At 43.3% G+C, this 18,305-nt stretch overlaps 1 protein-coding gene across 2 annotated transcripts in view; it reads left to right on the forward strand.

The window, feature by feature from the left end:
• EPS8L3 (EPS8 signaling adaptor L3) overlaps positions 1–18,305 on the forward strand; it is an 83,609-nt gene that overhangs the window by 54,804 nt on the left and 10,500 nt on the right. The window contains exons 3-13 of one of the 2 annotated variants that reach the window (XM_088674118.1): positions 2,122–2,256; positions 3,969–4,107; positions 7,145–7,202; positions 8,209–8,273; positions 9,396–9,460; positions 10,712–10,870; positions 11,734–11,883; positions 12,655–12,731; positions 13,177–13,364; positions 15,254–15,345; positions 16,689–16,812. In XM_088674118.1, coding sequence (XP_088530244.1) covers positions 2,182–2,256; positions 3,969–4,107; positions 7,145–7,202; positions 8,209–8,273; positions 9,396–9,460; positions 10,712–10,870; positions 11,734–11,883; positions 12,655–12,731; positions 13,177–13,364; positions 15,254–15,345; positions 16,689–16,812 — 1,192 coding nt within the window. In that variant the 5' untranslated portion in view covers positions 2,122–2,181. Of the gene's footprint in view, positions 1–2,121; positions 2,257–3,968; positions 4,108–7,144; positions 7,203–8,208; positions 8,274–9,395; positions 9,461–10,711; positions 10,871–11,733; positions 11,884–12,654; positions 12,732–13,176; positions 13,365–15,253; positions 15,346–16,688; positions 16,813–18,305 lie in introns of those variants that run through there. The other variant, XM_088674119.1, reaches the window with a different exon arrangement.

Genomic DNA, 18,305 nt, shown 5'->3' on the forward strand with positions numbered 1-18,305 from the left:
TCTGGATCCCCTAATCATATGAGGAATAGATTCAATTTCCTGTCTCAATGTTGTTGTTGTTGTTGTTTAGTCGTTTAGTCGTGTCCGACTCTTCGTGACCCCATGGACCATAGCACGCCAGGCACTCCTGTCTCGCACTGCCTCCCGCAGTTTGGTCAAACTCATGTTCGTAGCTTCGAGAACACTGTCCAACCATCTTGTCCTCTGTCGTCCCCTTCTCCTAGTGCCCTCAATCTTTCCCAACATCAGGGTCTTTTCCAGGGAGTCTTCTCTTCTCATGAGGTGGCCAAAGTATTGGAGCCTCAGCTTCACGATCTGTCCTTCCAGATCTCAATACTTCCTGTCTCAATACTCAGTGGGTTTCAGGCAGTTGCCACCAATAGGCATAGTGCTATCAAATTTTATCCCCCTGTATCTCATAAGCCAGGCTCACTTCAATTACAAGTCAGACATTTGCTGTCTCATGCTGTGGAACACTCGGCCAGAAGAGATTCGGCAGACATCTGTGCTGCTAACTTTCAGGTGTCTCTTGAAAACTGTGTGTGTGCGGGCAGGCCTTTGCAGCTGCTTAATTTTTTTATTAGCTGGTCACCTTAAAAATCATCTGCTTTTTAAAATAAATTTTATTTTTTTACAAAAAGAAGTTTTATGTTTTAGCAGTGTACACCACCTTGGTATTTTATGATATGGCAGTATAGAAATACTTTTATATATAAAATAATAATCTGATCTGTTTCACCATGGCAGATTATGTAGAAGATTTTGGCATTTGGTCACACTGCTACTTTATTTCAAGGCAGGGCCCTTTGCAAGAATCCACCAGCAGATGTCACTGCAGAGATGAACAGCAGACTTACAGGGATGGGTTTTAACAAATGCCCCCTCTGCAAAGCACACTTAAAGCAGCATTATGCCACTTTAAGCAGCCATGGCTTTCCCTGCTCCCAAAGAATGTAGTTTGCTAAGGATGCTGACAGTTGTTAACCAAACTCTTATTTATGTGAAGAGACCCTCACAGAGCTACAATTCTGATAGTGGTTTAACAATGGTTTGAATCCCGGTCATCATCTGTTTGATTTACTTCCATATATATATATATATATATATATATATATATATATAATAAACTTTATTTCAGTTTCACAAAACAGGTACAAAGAAAAATAAAGCAAGTAACAACACAAAAAGGAAAAAGGAAAAAGAACAGAAAACGCTATCCAATGATTATATAAACAAATTAATACAAATCATATTGAAAAGCTAGAAAAGAAAGAAAGAAAGAAAGAGAAGGCAAATCAAAAACATAAATTTGAAATGATATTCTACCAGATCATATTTACGTATCCGCTATAACATATGATGCGAATTAACATAACTCAGATTTCAACCAATTATAATAAAGCAATTAAAATATCATATCAATTTTTACATTCAGATTTTGCAATCTGTCAGTTAAAAGTCGAAGTTAAAAGTTGACTCCTCACTGCCCATACATCGCTTCCCTTTTATTCACACTCATTAGTTCTTGCTTCTATCTAAGCATCAATTGTATCACCTCTCTCTATTTCTTTTATTTTTGAGATTTTCTCATTTTCATTTTCCCCTGTTTTTTCTTTAATATAGACATACCACCAATTTGATATTAAAATTCTCCTTTATTAAATAATCTTCCACCTGTTTCCACTCTCTTATACATTTTTGTTTGATTTACTTCCATCTGGACGTCGCTACAGGATTCTATACACAAAAACGGCTAGGCACAGGAACAGTTTTTCCCCTTGTCCATCAAATTGTTAAATCCGTAGTTGTATAGTGGAAGGGGAGGCCAGTTATGGGTGGGGTTCCTTTGCTGTGCTATTGTATTGTGAGTGGAACAGTGTTTGTATAAGGTACGTTTACACTGCAATGTAGTCGAAGCAAAATTCCAAGTATGTTTGGTACTTGGCCAATAAATTATTCCAATTCCAATTCCAATCAATCCCTCTTCCCAGGGAGCATTAAATCACTCTTCCCTATTATGGTGAGATATCTTGTGTTTCTATTTCTAGTTAAAGTAATTATTTCTACATCTGTGTACATATTAGAATACACATTTTTTTAATGATGAATTTCCTTTTTCAGGTCTGCAACGCAAGATTTGTGTATTCCAGTTAAATCCACCCTCAAAACAATGACAGAATAATGGTACCTTTGATAACTGAAGTATCCAAGTCTCTTGGGACCAGAGTGGATGGTTTGCCTAGGCTAGAGTCACAGGTGAATGAATTAATATGAAGATCATATTACCAAGTCTCTGGTACATGAACTGTGCTTTCTCCCTGCTTTATATCTGAGCATCACAACTATTGCAGCTGGATCCAACTTACTTCAGATTTTGCAAGGAGGACACATTGCCATTTAATTGAGCTGTGCTGTCATGCAGACCTAATGTCATGCAGTGAGGTTTGGCACTAAACCAGAAGTACAGAAATCAGGAGTAAGAACAAAAGAGGGGTGCTTTGTTTCTTCTCTCCTGTGTCTACATGCCCTGCTCATCCTGCAAATGCCTTGGCCTGCTATTTGGAGTGGCAAGGATTGGCTGGGGATGGAGGGGGCGCTCTGGCTTGTTGAGTAAGTAGTCCAAACACCAGAAGAATCTTCCATTGGCAACCACCTCATTCACTTGGCCCTTTGGTTAGCATGAAGGGCTGATATTTACCAGACGTCACATTCTAGACCACCAAATCTCCAGGGGGGAAGTTGACAGAAACCAGACAGCAAGGCAGAAAGCCTCAGGGCTATTTGCTATGCACATTTTTCAACTTGATGGGGAATGCACATTTTTCAACTTGAGGTGGGCACACAGAAATACAAAAAGTTCTAGCAAAAGTATAGAAGAGATTCACCCAGAGGTAACAGAAAAGAATTGAGGATTATCAAAAGACATAGGCCATAGGCAGAAGTGATGCAAGGTTAAATTGTCTTTAATTCTTGGGAGTGGAGGTTAGTTGTGAATAAGTACAATTCATAGTTGCAGAGTAATGTTACTTTAAAACTTTACAAAGGATTTGAAGAATATATAATCCTGGTAGCTCATTGGGGGTAGCTCATTGGGATTATTCCTTTTCATAGCAAACTCTTCAAAATGAATGGCTTTTGCCCCTAGGGATGATACAAATTTCCTCAGAAAGGAATATTCTGACAAATTCTTTAAAATTTTCTTGTTTGAGAATCTCCTGAACTTCTGAGGAATATTATTCCTCTCATGGAGAATATTCAGCAAAATCACCTCCTCAATTTCACCATCTCTGAGACCAGTTACGGGTCTTATTTTTCATAGGATTTAACATTATTTTTGTGTTGCTGAAGGGAGCAATCCCATTGATCCTGACTCCTCCCTGCCCTTCTCTCTTATCCCATTGCTTCCTTAATCCACTAACAACAGAATTTCAATTAAGCGAGTTGAATTTTTTTTTTCAGAAAAGGAGTTTTTGAGAACTGTTTGGTTTTTGATCTCGCCATAAACTTTTGGAGGCTTTCAGGCCTCCCCTGGGGAGTATTTTGCAAATAGCCCACTATTTCAAAACAAATAGGAAATGGGTGTGGCCCTCCCTGGGAGAGGGAAGGAGCCCTAGTCCCATAAGACTGTCTTCACCAACCTGGCATCCTCCAGACGTTTTTGACTACAAACTCACATCAGTGTGCTCTCTCCTAAGTAAGGACTGTTCTGGCACAAGCAGAGTTATTTGTGGTTTGATGGGGTCTATGAACAGGAGGTATGACACTGAAATGGCTGCAGTGTAGGAGATGTACACGGCAGTGGCGGCTGCATCAACAGTACTGAATGGGATGATGGATTGCTTCTTTCTGTACACGAGAGACCAAAGAGCACAAGGTGTAGCCTCTGCGTCACAAGCAGTCAAGCCCTGATGGATATGAATTGCTCTATGCCTTTCATACCTTAACTCTGTTTGTTTCTTTTTTCACAGAGGGGGCAAAGTCTAAACTCGAAGCTGTGTATCCAACCCAGTCGACTCCTTCCCTGCTCTGCTTTCAGATGCTGTGCGCAGCAGAGGGGGGCCTTGCGCTTGTTCTACAGTAGGAGCTATTGCTGCAGCAACCGAGAAGGTGAGTTGCTTCACCACTTCCTAGCTGCTCGCTAATGGTACTCAGATTTCTCTGTCCTTCTACTTTCTCGTTCTTCCAGGTACAGCTAATCCCAGTTCCAGGGAGTGTTTGTCAAGGTTTCTAAAAGGAAGTGAGGAATAGAGTGACTTTCCATTCAGTGAAAGGGATGTTCTGAAGCTGAAATTTGCAAGAAAGTGGGGTTTAAAATAATCTTTAAAAAAGAATTGCTGTGCACTTGCCTTTCATACAAAGGGAATTGTCACATTCCCTTCTCCAGCTCAACCCCACAAATGGGAGAGACTGTAGCATAGTGGTAGAGCATGTGCTCGGTATGGAAAAAGTCTGAGGTTCAATCCCTGTTCTCCCTAGTTAGAAGGATCAAGGGGGCAAGGGGAAATCCTGAGATCCTCAAGGACTGCTGCCAGTTACTGGAAACAAACTGGCCTGGTAGGAGGAAGCTTCCTGTTGTCCTCGTACAAAGCTTTCTGGCTGGAAATACCCTAAATATAATTGATTCCTGGTGTCCCGACATCCCAGCAATTTGGAATATGGAGATGGAACAAACTGCTTGGCTCTTAAGAGCACCCATGGCTACTAAAGGCCACTATTGCATAAATGGAAACATAAGACTAAGCCATAAAATATTCTTGATCATTAGGAAAATTCCAGGAGAGGTAACTATGGCCCAGTTCCCGTGGCACAGTAAGCTAAAGTATGGCTTAGCATGAATGTGTAAGGAGGTGTGCAAGGTCTGGGAGAGGAGATTCTGGTTGCTTTGCCCTTCATTGGCCTTTTGCCTGCTGTGCTGAGCTAAGCCATAGTTTGGCTGAGGGTGTCATTTAAACCCGGGCTCACCATTTAGCTCTCCCAGGCAAACCATGAGCTGTACTTGGACTTGGACAACACACTAAGCCTGAACAATGGCTTAGCTCAGTGTGGCGCTAACTGGGGAGGAGCAAAATAGGCTGCAACCTGCTCTCAAGGAAACTGAAACACTTCCACATTTGACGTGGTGTAGCATGTGAAGCAAGCCACTCTTAGTTACACCACACAGAATATAAGGAGGATTTGTGGCACTAAGTTTTCACGGATTAAAGCCCACTTTGTCGGCTGCATGAAGTTTTATCCCAGCTGGTGTATGTGTGTGTATGTATATATGTAATCACACAGAGAGAGGTAGAGTGTGGGGGCATAAGCAGAAAGTCCAAAGGGCCGTGAAATGCTGGATGTACAATGAGTGACATTTCCATGCAAAGCTCAACTGTGCAAGGTAAACATAGTTAATGGACTTGGTGACTAATAAGGATGGGCACATCTGTCAGTTTCATCCCAGTTTCTTACTTTCCCAGTCTTAAGTTCAGTTCTCTACATTTTAACAGCATGGGAATTATTACTTTTTAAAAAAAGTTTTTCATGAAAATTCACCAGCATCTTAGTGTGAATTTCTCCTAATGTACACATTTTTGCAAAGCAAATTTCCCTATGATTATGCATTTATGCTGATTAAGATGGTCCGAAACTAGAACGATTTACGGAGCTGGCTGATTCATCTGGGAGACCCTGAGTCCAGGGGAGGGGGGGCCTGAATTAGATTTAAGTGTTTAATTGTTATCAGGATAGAAGAAGTAATATTTGAATTTATGGAAATTTTTGGGGAATAAATTTTAGGCTAAGGGGGGAATTAGAAGATAGATGGTTGGGAAAATAAAGTTAGATTTGGATTAATTGATGAATTCTAGGTTTAGGATGGTTGATGTTTCTAGAATAAAAATATTAGAGATAATGATAAAAATGTGTAAAATGATATAAGATATACAGCGGTACCTCTACTTACGAATTTAATGCGTTCCGAACGCACATTTGTAAGTCAAAAAAAATTGTAAGTCGAATCCCATAGGAATGCATTGGGAGAAAAAATTCGTAAGTAGAAGCAACCCTATCTAAAAATTCATAAGTAGAAAAAATCCTATCTAAACCACATCCAAGATGGCGGACGGAGCTCCATTCGTAAATAGAAACATTCGTAAGTAGAGTTATTCGTAAGTAGAGGTACCACTGTAATATGAAAATTGCTTAATTTGGATTTAAATATGGACCCAGTGAGGGGGGAATTGAGGAAGTCTACAATGTTAAGTAAAAATGTTAGAATTGATATGTCTTTTTTTTCCTTTTTTATGTTTTTTGTCTTTTTGTTTTTGTTATTTGTGATTTTTTGTATTTTGTAGTGTATGAAAATGAATAAATATTATTTAGGGAGAAAGATTATGCATTTATGTATATTAGTTCACTATTAAGTGCATGTGAATGCACACTTTACTCTGGTATATACCTTTTTGTACACATTCTTCGGCTGCATTCCAAAATTCAGAGAAGTGTGAATTTCACAGGGTGGCTGTGTTTCAGTCCTTGTATTATTTCAGAGAGTGCAAATGAAGGAATATTGAAGTGTGAACGGAATAAAAATTCTCCACCATCCCTAGTGCCTTAGGATGATGTGGCATATAAATATGCAGTATAAAAAGGAAGCAGTACTGAGGACCATCTGACGGTGTTCAGGTTGCTGTTCTTCTGTGTTGTTTTCTTTCCCTTCTTTCCTTTCTTCTTCTATTTTGGAATTTTGCTAGTTCTATTTCTTTTTCTCCTTAGCTATATTTCAGCCTGTGAATAGATTTGAGTGGGCAGCTAGATGTACAGAAGTTCACAATTTGATCCAAAGTATTTAATAGAGAGAAACTTACCACTACTCACTACTTCTCACTACTTCTTTCATGCACATCTGAAAAATTGATTATACAGTGGTACCTTGGTTTACAAACACAATTGGTTCCGGAAGTCTGTACTTAACCTGAAGCGTACTTAACCTGAAGCGAACTTTCCCATTGAAAGTAATGGAAAGTGGATTAATCTGTTCCAGACAGGTCCGCGGAATACTTAAACTGAAAATACTCAAACCGAGGCATACTTAAACCAAGGTATGACTGTATAGACATGAGTGTTGGGCATCTGTCTGGAGATATAATTGATGTATAATCCACAGGATCAAAAGTAAGGAAGATGGCAGATCTCTTTCACCGTAGGAATGACATTTCTTACAAGTAAGTTTATGCATATCTTTCATACCATTTGATACCACTGGAGGACTCTGCTTGCCACAACTAACTGTTCTTCACATTATATTCATTCTTTCCCATGGACAAGAGTCTTTCTTCATCAGGAAGAATTTGATTCTGAAAACTTTAGACCTTTTATGCTCCTTTTTTAGAAGATGCCCAGTTCTAATTAGGATTCTGTGGTTTGCAAATACAGAATACTACATAGTTCCCATGTCAGTTTTAAAATATGTATCTTTTCAGCCTTGTTGCTAGTTAAGGTTTGTTTGCTTTTTTGTTTATTACTCATATATCCCACCTTTCTTCCAAGCAACTTGAGGTTTAGCCTTACAACATCCTTGTGAGGTGGGTTAGGCTGAGAGATGGCGACTGTCCCAAGGCCATCCAGTGAGCTTCATGGCTGAGTGGGGATTTGAGCTTTGTTAACCGAGTTCCTGCTATCAGGATCCCCTGAAGGCTCATTGAGATGGAAGCTGCAGCATCCCTACTTGTGGGGAGATGCCATCAGTACCCTGTTTTGACTCCATGTAGTAGTGATGAAGGGTGAGGGAATTGAAGGCACTTAAGGACGCGGGTGGCGCTGTGGGTTAAACCACTGAGCCTAGGGCTTGCTGATCAGAAGGTTGGCAGTTCGAATCCCCGCGACGGGGTGAGCTCCCATTGCTCAGTCCCTGCTCCTGCCAACCTAGCAGTTCAAAAGCACGTCAAAGTGCAAGTAGATAAATAGGTACCGCTCCGGCGGGAAGGTAAACGGCGTTTCCGTGCGTTGCTCTGGTTTCGCCAGAAGTGGCTTTGTCATGCTGGCCACATGACCTGGAAGCTGTACGCCGGCTCCCTTGGCCAATAGAGTGAGATGAGCGCTGCAACCCCAGAGTCGGTCACGATTGGACCTAATGGTCAGGGGTCCCTTTACCTTTAAGGTGGATATATTTAGACATTTTAAAACCTAAGGGACATTTCAACCCCTTGTGTCTATTTGCTTCCTCCACAGTGAAACTGAGAGCAGCTTCAACAAAGCGAACAGCATGACCAGGCCAAGTGGCAAGTCCATTTACCGTAAGAACAGCCTGTTCTTCTCTCCTGCATTCAACGTCTCTTAATGAGTCAGAATCCCCATCCCAGAGCTCTCAGGGTTTAATTGTTCATTTTTATTCTTTGCTGCAAAGTTTCATAGTGGAAGGGGGAGGAGAGATAACCAAATTGTAGATGCCACCTGCGTCCTCTCCTATTTCTGTCACAGCAGTATCAGAACCCTTTTTTACCTCAGGGAATGGCTTTAGAGGAATATAGTTGCCACTTTCCTTTATGATTTCACTTCCCCTCCTCAGATAGCAGTGAGATCAGCTGTCCCTCACACACAAGCTAGTTAGAAGGGTGGAGAGCTTCCCCCCCCCCAATATCTTTCTGCTTGTCAATAAAAAATAAGAAATTCTCCCTAGTTGCGCAGTTAATCATTTGACATTGGAGCAATATTAATAGAAGCCACACATCCATTCTAATCACCCTAGCAATGAAGACCTAGAGTAGTAGTAGACCACATGGTGAAGCAGAGATGATTACCTGACCTCCTAAGCAGGTAAGTCACTTCACTGCTGTTTACCAAGAGGGATGAGGTAGTGGGGAGGGTGACATAGAGCAAGCCCAAGGATTACCTAGGAAGTAAGGTCTCATAACATCTTCCTGCCCAAAGCAAAGGTGAAGATGGTGCCTCCATGATTCTGGACTGGCAGTTGGGTTTTCTTTTGGTATTGGCAGTAGGATTGTGTTTGCCACTGCACCTGAGCTCAATGTGGGGGCAGGCGGTGTGGTGCACACAATTCTGCCCTCCAACTGATGGGTACAGGCGGGGATCTGGTTGCTGCTTCCCCGCAGCGTCTGCTGCCTAAGGCAGTTGCCACACACTGCCTAATAATAGGGACGGCCCTGCTCCAACTTATGCTCTGGCTTGTAACTCATTGGCCACACGAGAAACTCCTGCCAAGCTGTCTTCCTTATGAATAGTTGGAGCCAAAGCTATTTGACCATTCTGAATTCCCTGATATTTGTACAAGAGGTTGTACAAACCTCATACAGAGGTTTAGATTCATATATTTAAGTGAGGATTCCCTTACACCTGGGGATACTAGATTTTATTTCTTCATACTGTGTCTCCTCTCTCTCTGTCTCTTGCTCTCATAGACCAGCGGAAGGAATACAGTGAAAGTATGATAAAGCAGCAACGTGAATTCCAGCACCGGGTGGAGGTAGGAGAAGCTTGGGGAAGCAGAGACATTTTATTCTGTCCAGTCATGGTGGAAGAATGAACTGGTCCCATGCAGTGGTGCCAGTTCCTACACTTGGTGGTGCCACACAATTCCCATCATTTTGCTAACCTGCTGGTGGCCTCATACTCTTGCCTACAGGAGATCTCATGTGGGTCGCCCATTCCCTGACTTTCATCTCCTACACGTGTTCAAAGGAACATGATTGGTGAAGGGGACAAAATCGCAGCATCAGGCACCATCCTCAATCTACACGCATTCATTTGAATGTGTTAAAAGAACACCTACACGAATAAGGCTTTCTCCACAGAACTGGGGAGCCACTCCAGACTGTATGTGCAGAGGCTCTCATCATTCATTCAGATGAACGTGGGTCAGGCAGGGACAGAACATGCCAACTGTGATCCCACTTGCTCCCTCACTCAAGGCTGAGCCATGGGCAGAGGAGCCAAGAGCTGTGGGGGAAGCAAGTAGCCAGGAGCGCATCAGAGCTCAGGAAATCCTTCTTGTTCAAGGAAAGCTTTTATACTCCTTTGTGCCCAGGAAGATTCAATGGGAAGCTTGAGTGGGTGGAGCCAGTCCAGGACCAGAAGGTTTTCCACCAAGAAGATTGCCACCAGCAGGTCCATAAATCGCCACAGGGCAATCCAGTAAAATCATCACACAAATGATCCGCGAGTTCCTGACTATTGTGCATAGGGATTTGTATACCAGAAGGAGCTCAGGCCCTAGTCTCTCAGGTCTGAAGTTGCCCTGAGGTCCATACTTGCTATACTTGCTGCACAATTTAAAAATACTTAGCTGATAAATCATCTGCTTTTTGATCACCCAGTTAATCAATGAATTAAATTTAAATATAGTTGTATATACCACTGAAACCCCAGTGTAGGATTTTCTGAGATAGTACAAGGAATGAGCATCTTTAATATTTTCTTTCATTCCTTTTTGCGGTAACATACTAGGACCAAATTATCATTAGAAATAAGCACACTACTCAGTTAATTATAGTTTGCCCCTGCAGATAAGCATTTCCTCCACCAATGGTTCAACTAAAGCTTTCAGCTTATAGCCCTTATACCGTAATTTCATAGAAAGGCTAGAGTCTTAATGCACCACAGCATAGAAGACCATTCTGTGCAATACTTCCTGGTCCCTTCCATAGAAACTGTTTATGTGGGGGTGGAGTGTCCTGATTACCTGCTGCAACAATTAAACTATGGCTTCTGTTCCCAGCACCTTCTTACCTGCAATGTTGATGGCAAGGAAATTAGCAATGTGGAGAACTGTATTAACCGACTCAAGCTGATGGATGCCCAAGGTCAGGTGTGGGGACAAGATATGCTTTTGCAGGTGAAGGATAACAGATTGCTGCTGACTGACATTGAGGCAGAGGTAAGCAGAGATGCTTTATCTTATTGTGCACACCATGTAATGTCAGTGGGGGACAAGTTGTGATAAGTAACAGAGTCCACATCTTGATTGGAAGGGACCAGACCTCTAAATACTTATTTATACATTTATTCATAAAACATTTCTATACTGCCTTTCACACCAGCTAAAGATATATATATATGATATTACCATCTGTAAGAGGGTTGTCGTGGCTACTCTAGAGTAACGCCGCCTGAGTCCAGTTTGTCTTCAAAGACGTTTATTGTGCTATTTATTTACAGTGTAGAGACAGCTTAAAACATGACCTCTCATCCCGAATCAGAATCCGGCAATGGCGTACGTCTGTTCCTATGCCAGCAAAGTAGTCTGGGCACCCCAAAATGCTGCACCCTTGACCTGCGTTGTGGCGCTCTCCTTACTTCTGGTGCCGGAAAGAGTGATGCCCTTTTAGCTTCCTCCCTCAGTGGTCGGTGCCCTGGCTCTGCAGCATCCCTAAGCGTCTGCCTGCACCCCCCCCCCCCGAGCTTTCCCATTGTTCCTCCCTCTGATTTCTCTCCTCCTCCTCCGAGTCTCTCCCTCCCCCTCTGGCTGCTTCAGAACCACTGGTGCTCTCTGTACTTGATGAGGTGGACATCAGGATGATGGGGGCTGGCTCCCTGTAGGGAGTCACCCTTACACCATCAAAAAATGATTAAAAGTCAAGCTGGTCTCAGCGCATCATGTTCACCCTGTCACAGGCTGGCTTGTAGAGCTCCCCACCCCATCCTTCAGACCTGGAAGGTTGTGATAGGATTGATTGCCAGGGAACCCCCAATGGCCTGCTCTGCTGCTGACTGTACACTGATTTCTTTCTTTGTTTACAGGAAGAGCTGGATAGTTACCCCCTGGAATATATCCAGGAATGTGCCTGTGTCCTTTACAGCTGCCTCTACAACTCCATCTTGGCCATCACTGTGAAAGAAATGAGACCACCCAGGACTAGCATCATGCTGTTTCAGTGCGAGCAGATTGGAGTGAGCGACTTCAGGACCCAGAGGAAGGAAGAGACCTGGGCGGGGAGGGGGGTTAGGAATAACCTATATGTTCCATGAAATGCAAGATTGCATTTACTGTGTCTTTTTAGATAGTCATGGTGGGGCCATGGCACATGGGGAACTTTCCCCCTGAACCATAATCCTGACTCACACCTATCCACCCAGCTGCTATTTGGTAGTTGTTGTTTTTCCTGTGGCAAATAGCAGCTGAGGCGGGGAGGGATTTCTGCCAGGACCATGGGGGAAGAGCTAAAATCTCTCATTGTGCTCCTGATTATCATTACCTCCCATTGTTGCGATTTTAAAACACAATCATTGCAGTCACACATTAACATGATGTGTAGTTTGACCTTTATCCATGTGTCAGTGTGCAAGATGGAAAGAAAGAAGGGGGGAGGGGGAGAGAGAGAATCTGAGAGTAAGAACTGTGTTGTATAAGTTCCCTGTACTCACTACAACTTGGATCACTCAAGTATGTGTCCTCCATCCTGCACTACCATGAACTAAGAGGAGTTCCATAATCTGATGACATATTTCCTCCCAAGGGTATAGGGAACTCATTCCTGCTGCTATTGCCATAGAAATTGAGAGTGATTTCTATTCTCTGTGCACCACAGTAGTAGCAGTGGTTCCAGCTCAGAGCATGCCTGAAGCTGAGATTAGAGGAATATATTTTCAGGGGAACTTTAGTAGATGCTGGTGAATGGTTGTAAAAAGTGATAGACTTGCAGTGTTTTTACTTTCCTCCAGGCTGAGCTGCTGAAAACCAAAGTGGAGAAGGCCGTTGAGGAGTTGAGAGACGAACAGCAGAATCACAACTTGCTCAGGTAGAGAGAGATTTAGAGGCCTGCATTATGGACAGCCAAACCTTTCTTTCTCCAGAAGCCTGCTAGATTTTAACTTGTGCATAATCGTTATCGATGCAGAACTCCTCGGTCCAGAGAGACTTCTCCCCCAAGTCAATGTAAGATATATCCCAGCCATAGAGAAATGTATTGTTTCTATTGGCCACCTGGAACCCAATCAAACTGAGTTGTTAGGCTGTGAATCTCCACCTCACTTGTCTGTTAGGCATGTGGCATCTCTTTCTCTCCCATGTTCACAAGCTTTTTCTCACACTTTTTGGTGACTTCTAGTTATCCAAATTCTCCCAGGCAGATTCCACCCTTGCTCTTCCGGTTCCTATAGGTTCAAGTTCAGTGCTGAATTTTCCAAGGTTTCCCTTCATTCTTGCTTTCCTAAGAATGTACTTATTCTCAATTATCTTATCAGGAGCAACCTGGAGAATATGTTGTACCAGCAGAGCCGGTCATCACGTACTGACAAATCCCCACAGATCTCCCAAGAAAGAAGACCAGCAGGGCCAATGGAGCTGGACCCTATGCCTTCTCCAGCACAACAGCCTTGGCAGAGGCAGCAGCAACATCCTTGGAGAGCTGGCCCAGTCCCCGTGGACTATGGTAATGATGACGTTACAGTCTCTCTTGCAACACACAGCAGCATTTGCAGCTCCCACTCTCATAATGCACCAGGAAGCAGTCAGAGGAGACATTGTATCTCCTAAGCAAGAATAAATGCCTTTGAGTTGTATCCAAAGTAGCACTGCATAATGTGTCTCTTTAGTGCAAGGACTTCCACTCCTGCCCCTGCACCCCCTAAATCTGTTCCAGGAATTCACCCAACCCTCTAAAGCAGATTTTGGGGAGGGTGAAGGTGAGCACAAGCAAACATCTTTGCACTGGTGGGACACATTTATTATTATTATTATTATTATTATTATTATTATTATTATTATTATTATTTATACCCCGCCCATCTGGCTGGGTTTCCCCAGCCACTCTGGGCGGCTTCCAACAGAAATATTAAAATACACTAATTTCTTAAAGATTAAAAGCTTCCCTGAACAGGGCTGCCTTCAGATGTCCTCTAAAAATCTGGTAGTTATTTTTCTTTTTGATATCTGGTGGGAGGGCGTTCCACAGGGCGGGTGCCACTACCGAGAAGGCCCTCTGCCTGGTTCCCTGTAACTTGGCTTCTCGCAGCAAGGGAACCGCCATAAGGCCCTCGGCACTGGACTTCAGTGTCCAGGCAGAGTGATGGAGGTGGAGACGCTCCTTCAGGTATACTGGACCGAGGCCGTTTAGGGTTTAGTTGGATGCAACCTTATGTTTTTCAGGACATCATGGTAGCACATGCTTTTGCGACCTGGGCCTATAAGGCTGGATCCCCCAGCAGCACTGTTTACACGGCTAGGCTGGCGATTGACGTAAGCTGCTACACAACTGGGCTGGTTGCACACTTGGTTGAAAGCGTATCCTATCTGACTCCTTCAGATAGGCCAGTTGGCCCCACCACCTAAGGTCTCAATCAGCTGTACCCTTGCTTAGGATGTGTGTCCTACTTTGCAGAAGATAGCTCTCCGTTTGAAGAGCTGTCAGAAGGCTGTCCTCTATTTAAAGGGCTATCCACTTCAAGCCCAGTTTAAAGTTAAAGAAGCATAAGAAAGAAGCATAGGGGGTCTCGTCATTGCCTATCAACAGTTAGCATCTGAACACCAAAGTGAGCAGATCACCTGGTCCCATCCTTTATTTCTGTTTAAATTAATTTTAGTAATTATTTCATACGTTGCAGCTGCTACGTGTAAACTGCCACATGAAAACTTTCTGCGAGTTATGTGTCTTCTTTGTCAGTGGTGCATTTCATCTCTTTTGGCAACATGTTAAATGTCCGTGCTGCTTCCTGATGTGGTATGTCTCGCTTCACTGCGAGAAGCAAAGTTACAGGGAACCAGGCAGAGGGCCTTCCTGTGGTGCCTGCCCTGTGGAACGCCCTCCCATCAGATGTCAAGGAAATAAACAACTATCTGACTTTTAGAAGACATCTGAAGGCAGCCCTGTTTAGGGAAGTTTTTAATGTCTGATTTTTTTAAAAAAGATTTTTATTAAAGTACGAGAATTTTTACATACATTATATTCTCTCCTTCCAATTTGTCATTTCCCGTACCCTTTTTCCTTTCCCTTCCCACCCCCTCCGCCACCCATAATCCATTAGAAGGGTTCAAACAGTTGTCCTCAGCCACGGGCACAATGTCTTTACTTTCCACTGAATGTTCTTCTGATCCAGTAGTTGTTATCCATTGAAGATAGGGGTTCCATCTGGTCCTTATAATAGTAGACTTGGCCCTCCATGTTATTTCCTGTGACGTTACTGTTAATGGCTGATGTTTTAATGTGTTTTTAATATTTTGTTGGAAGCCGCCCAGAGCGGCTGGGGAAACCCAGCCAGATGGGCGGGGTATAAATAATAAATTGTTGTTGATGATGATGATCTTGGGCTCTGATTGTTGCAGAAGCAGAACAGCCACTTCACCAGCAACAGAAATATGAGCCAATGTATGAAGACCTTGGGTCTCCAATGATGCAGGACATAGACAGAGATACTGTAAGTACTTTCCTGGATACCAACTCCTGCTAGCCCCCAACAAAACCTCTTTCCCTGTTGTATTTCTAGAGGGTAAGAACCCCAAACACTGATAACAGTGGGTATTATTTGATTAAGTAGGGCAGGAAAGCTGTGTGGTCTGGGAGATTGATTGGACAGAGGGAGAGGGGGATCTCTTGGCTGTGATCCCTGGAAGACCAGCTCCCTGCCTTGGAGGCATTTTTCCACCTGGTCTGGTCTGGGAGGGCTAGGGCTGACTCTAGCTACAAAAGCTGAGGCTGCTAAACAGACTTTGGGGCTGGGGCATTGTTTAGGGGTTTTTGTTTTTGGTATTATTGAGATAGATAGATAGATGAAAGATAGATAGATAAAAAGGCAAAGGTAAAGAACCCCTGACAGTTAAGTCCAGTCGCGAATGACTCTGGGGTCGCGGCGCTCATCTCGCTTTACTGGTCGGGGGAGCCGACATTTGTCTGCAGACAGTTTTCTGGGTCATGTGGCCAGCATGACTAAGCCGCTTCTGGCGATACCAGAGCAGCGCACGGAAATGCCGTTTACCTTCCTGCCGGAGCGGTACCTGTTTATCCACTTGCACTGGCATGCTTTTGAACTGCTAAGTTGGCAGGAACTGGGACAGAGGAACGGGAGCTCACCCCGTTGCAGGGATTCAAACCGCCAACCATCTGATCGGCAAGCCCAGGAGGCTCAGTGGTTTAGACCACAGCGCCATGATAGATTTGTATCTTTATCTTAGATCTTAATGTGTTTAATGTGGAACCTTTTCAATTTGGCTGTGTACTTTTTGAGGTTTTATTTATTGTTCATTATTACTTTTGTTATCTTTGTAATTAAGTAATGTTTTATATTGTAATCCACAAATAAAATAATGAATGAATGGTGTGATATGAATGCCTATTGGCATGAGTTGGGCAACTTTGAAGAACAGTGTGCAATCAAGAAGCACTTCTGCTGAGCAGATATTGGCAGATAGCTCAAAAACTGGTTTGGAGGATAGAAGGGAGTCAGGCAGATGGGCAGTTAGGAGCCAACCTTACAAAAATTAATGGATGCCCATACCCCTTGATCCAGGAGTGATTTGTGATAGCCAAATGCATCTTATGACTAATTTACCTGCTCTTTTGTCTGAAACTTTTCTCCCAGACTAGTGCTGAAGAAGAAACAAAGTAAAAATGACAGATAATCAGCCAGTATAAAACAAAGTCTCCAATGATGGCTGTGAGAATTTGAACTTCTGGTCGTTCCTTGAAAAACAGCTTTTGATGCAGTGTCTGATTCATATTTCTTTGTAATTTATTTATTGATTGTTCCTTTTCTGGCCACAGGAGATCCTGAACCATGTCTTGGATGACATTGAAATGTTTGTAGGGAAAGTACAGGAGATCAGCAGATCCCAGAATGACAAGAAGAAGAAGAAGAAGAAGTCAAAAAAGAATAAAGACAAAGAGGGTAAATAAGAATGGCAAAGAGGCCGCCATGAGGTTCTGAAAGTGGGCTGACCCCAAACCTTTTTCTGCCTTAAGCAGATCAATAAATGGCAATGCCTACCTTGGTGTGCATCAACCTTGGGTCCCTCATATGTTGTTGAACTACAATTCCCATCAAGTGTCATTAATGACAGAAGTTGTAGTCCAAGAACATCCAGGAGCCCAAGGTTGAAGAACAGTACCCTACCCTAACTCCAGGCCAAGGTACGTACTGCTGAAGTGATGTCAAGATCCTGTGGTACTTGAGACAGAAAATCTCGTGAGCTTTTCTCCCCCTTCTTGGCAGGAACAGTACAATAACAAGACATTGAATAACTAACAACGTACTTACATATAAAAATAGACAGGACCACAATCAATACAGTGGTACCTCGGGTTACGAACTTAATTCGTTCCGGAGGTCCGTTCTTAACCCGAAACTGTTCTTAACGTGAGGTACCCTTTGGTTAATGGGCACGCACTCCCGCAGCCGCCGGCACGTGATTTCCGCTCGCATCCCGGGGCAAAGTTCTCAACCTGAGGTACTACTTCCGGGTTAGCAGAGTTTGTAACCCGAAGTGTTTATAACCCGAGGTACCACTGTAGTGGGGGAAAGGCACCTATATCAGCCACTGCGGCATCACTCAAAAAATAAGCTCAAAGCCCCTCTCCGCTGTTCAGAATTGTGTGGGCATCGAATCCTGGCATTCAGTGAAACGTGAGCATGTTTAAGAGAGGAGGGACTTTCGTAGGAGAGGCCAGCCAGCGCAAACAGGTACTGAGCAGGAAAAGCAAACAGTATCTTATGCGTTGCGGGTTGTTGACAGAATATTTATGGTGGGGTTTTGCAGTCACTGTTGGAGGTATTACGAGGTACACTGGCACATCTAGGTGCTGAACTGGAGGATCACAGGTTCACGATTCATGGCATAGAAGCCGTTCTTTGAGGACGTCCACCAAGGATGGGTTGTGCACTTTGGATCAGGGTGTCTGCTAAAACAGGGGACATTTCTAAGCAGCTGCTGTAGCTGACCAAGGCCTGTGGAGGATCTGCCTTGGCAGCTGTGCTGAGCCATAAGCCAGTTGCTTGGTTACGTTCTGTCTTATCTACACTTTCAACTTAACGAACAGCCTGTGATTGCGCTAGCTAGTGAGTGGGTGGCTTCTTTGTATCAGACGCACTCAGGATGGTGAGATAGAGATTGGATTCCAAGTAATTCATTCATGGGGACGCTTCATGTCCTTGGAGAAATATGAACATTCTAAGCAGGTTTGATAGCTTATTTGCTATCTCCTTATCCTCCCTTAGCCCTCCTTTGACATCTGATGGTTCAACCATGACTCACCGGTTTCCTACTTCAGATATAACATTGGTCTTTAATATCCTATTTTATTTTATTTGGGCCCCTTTTTGTTGGGAAATAATTGGGGAACGTCGGTTAATCCTGAAGTCCCATGTGTGTAGGAAACTGCAAA

The sequence above is a fragment of the Zootoca vivipara genome, chromosome 7 (genome assembly GCF_965207765.1).
Source record: "Zootoca vivipara chromosome 7, rZooViv2.hap1.1, whole genome shotgun sequence".
Classification (NCBI taxonomy): Eukaryota; Metazoa; Chordata; class Lepidosauria; order Squamata; family Lacertidae; genus Zootoca; species Zootoca vivipara.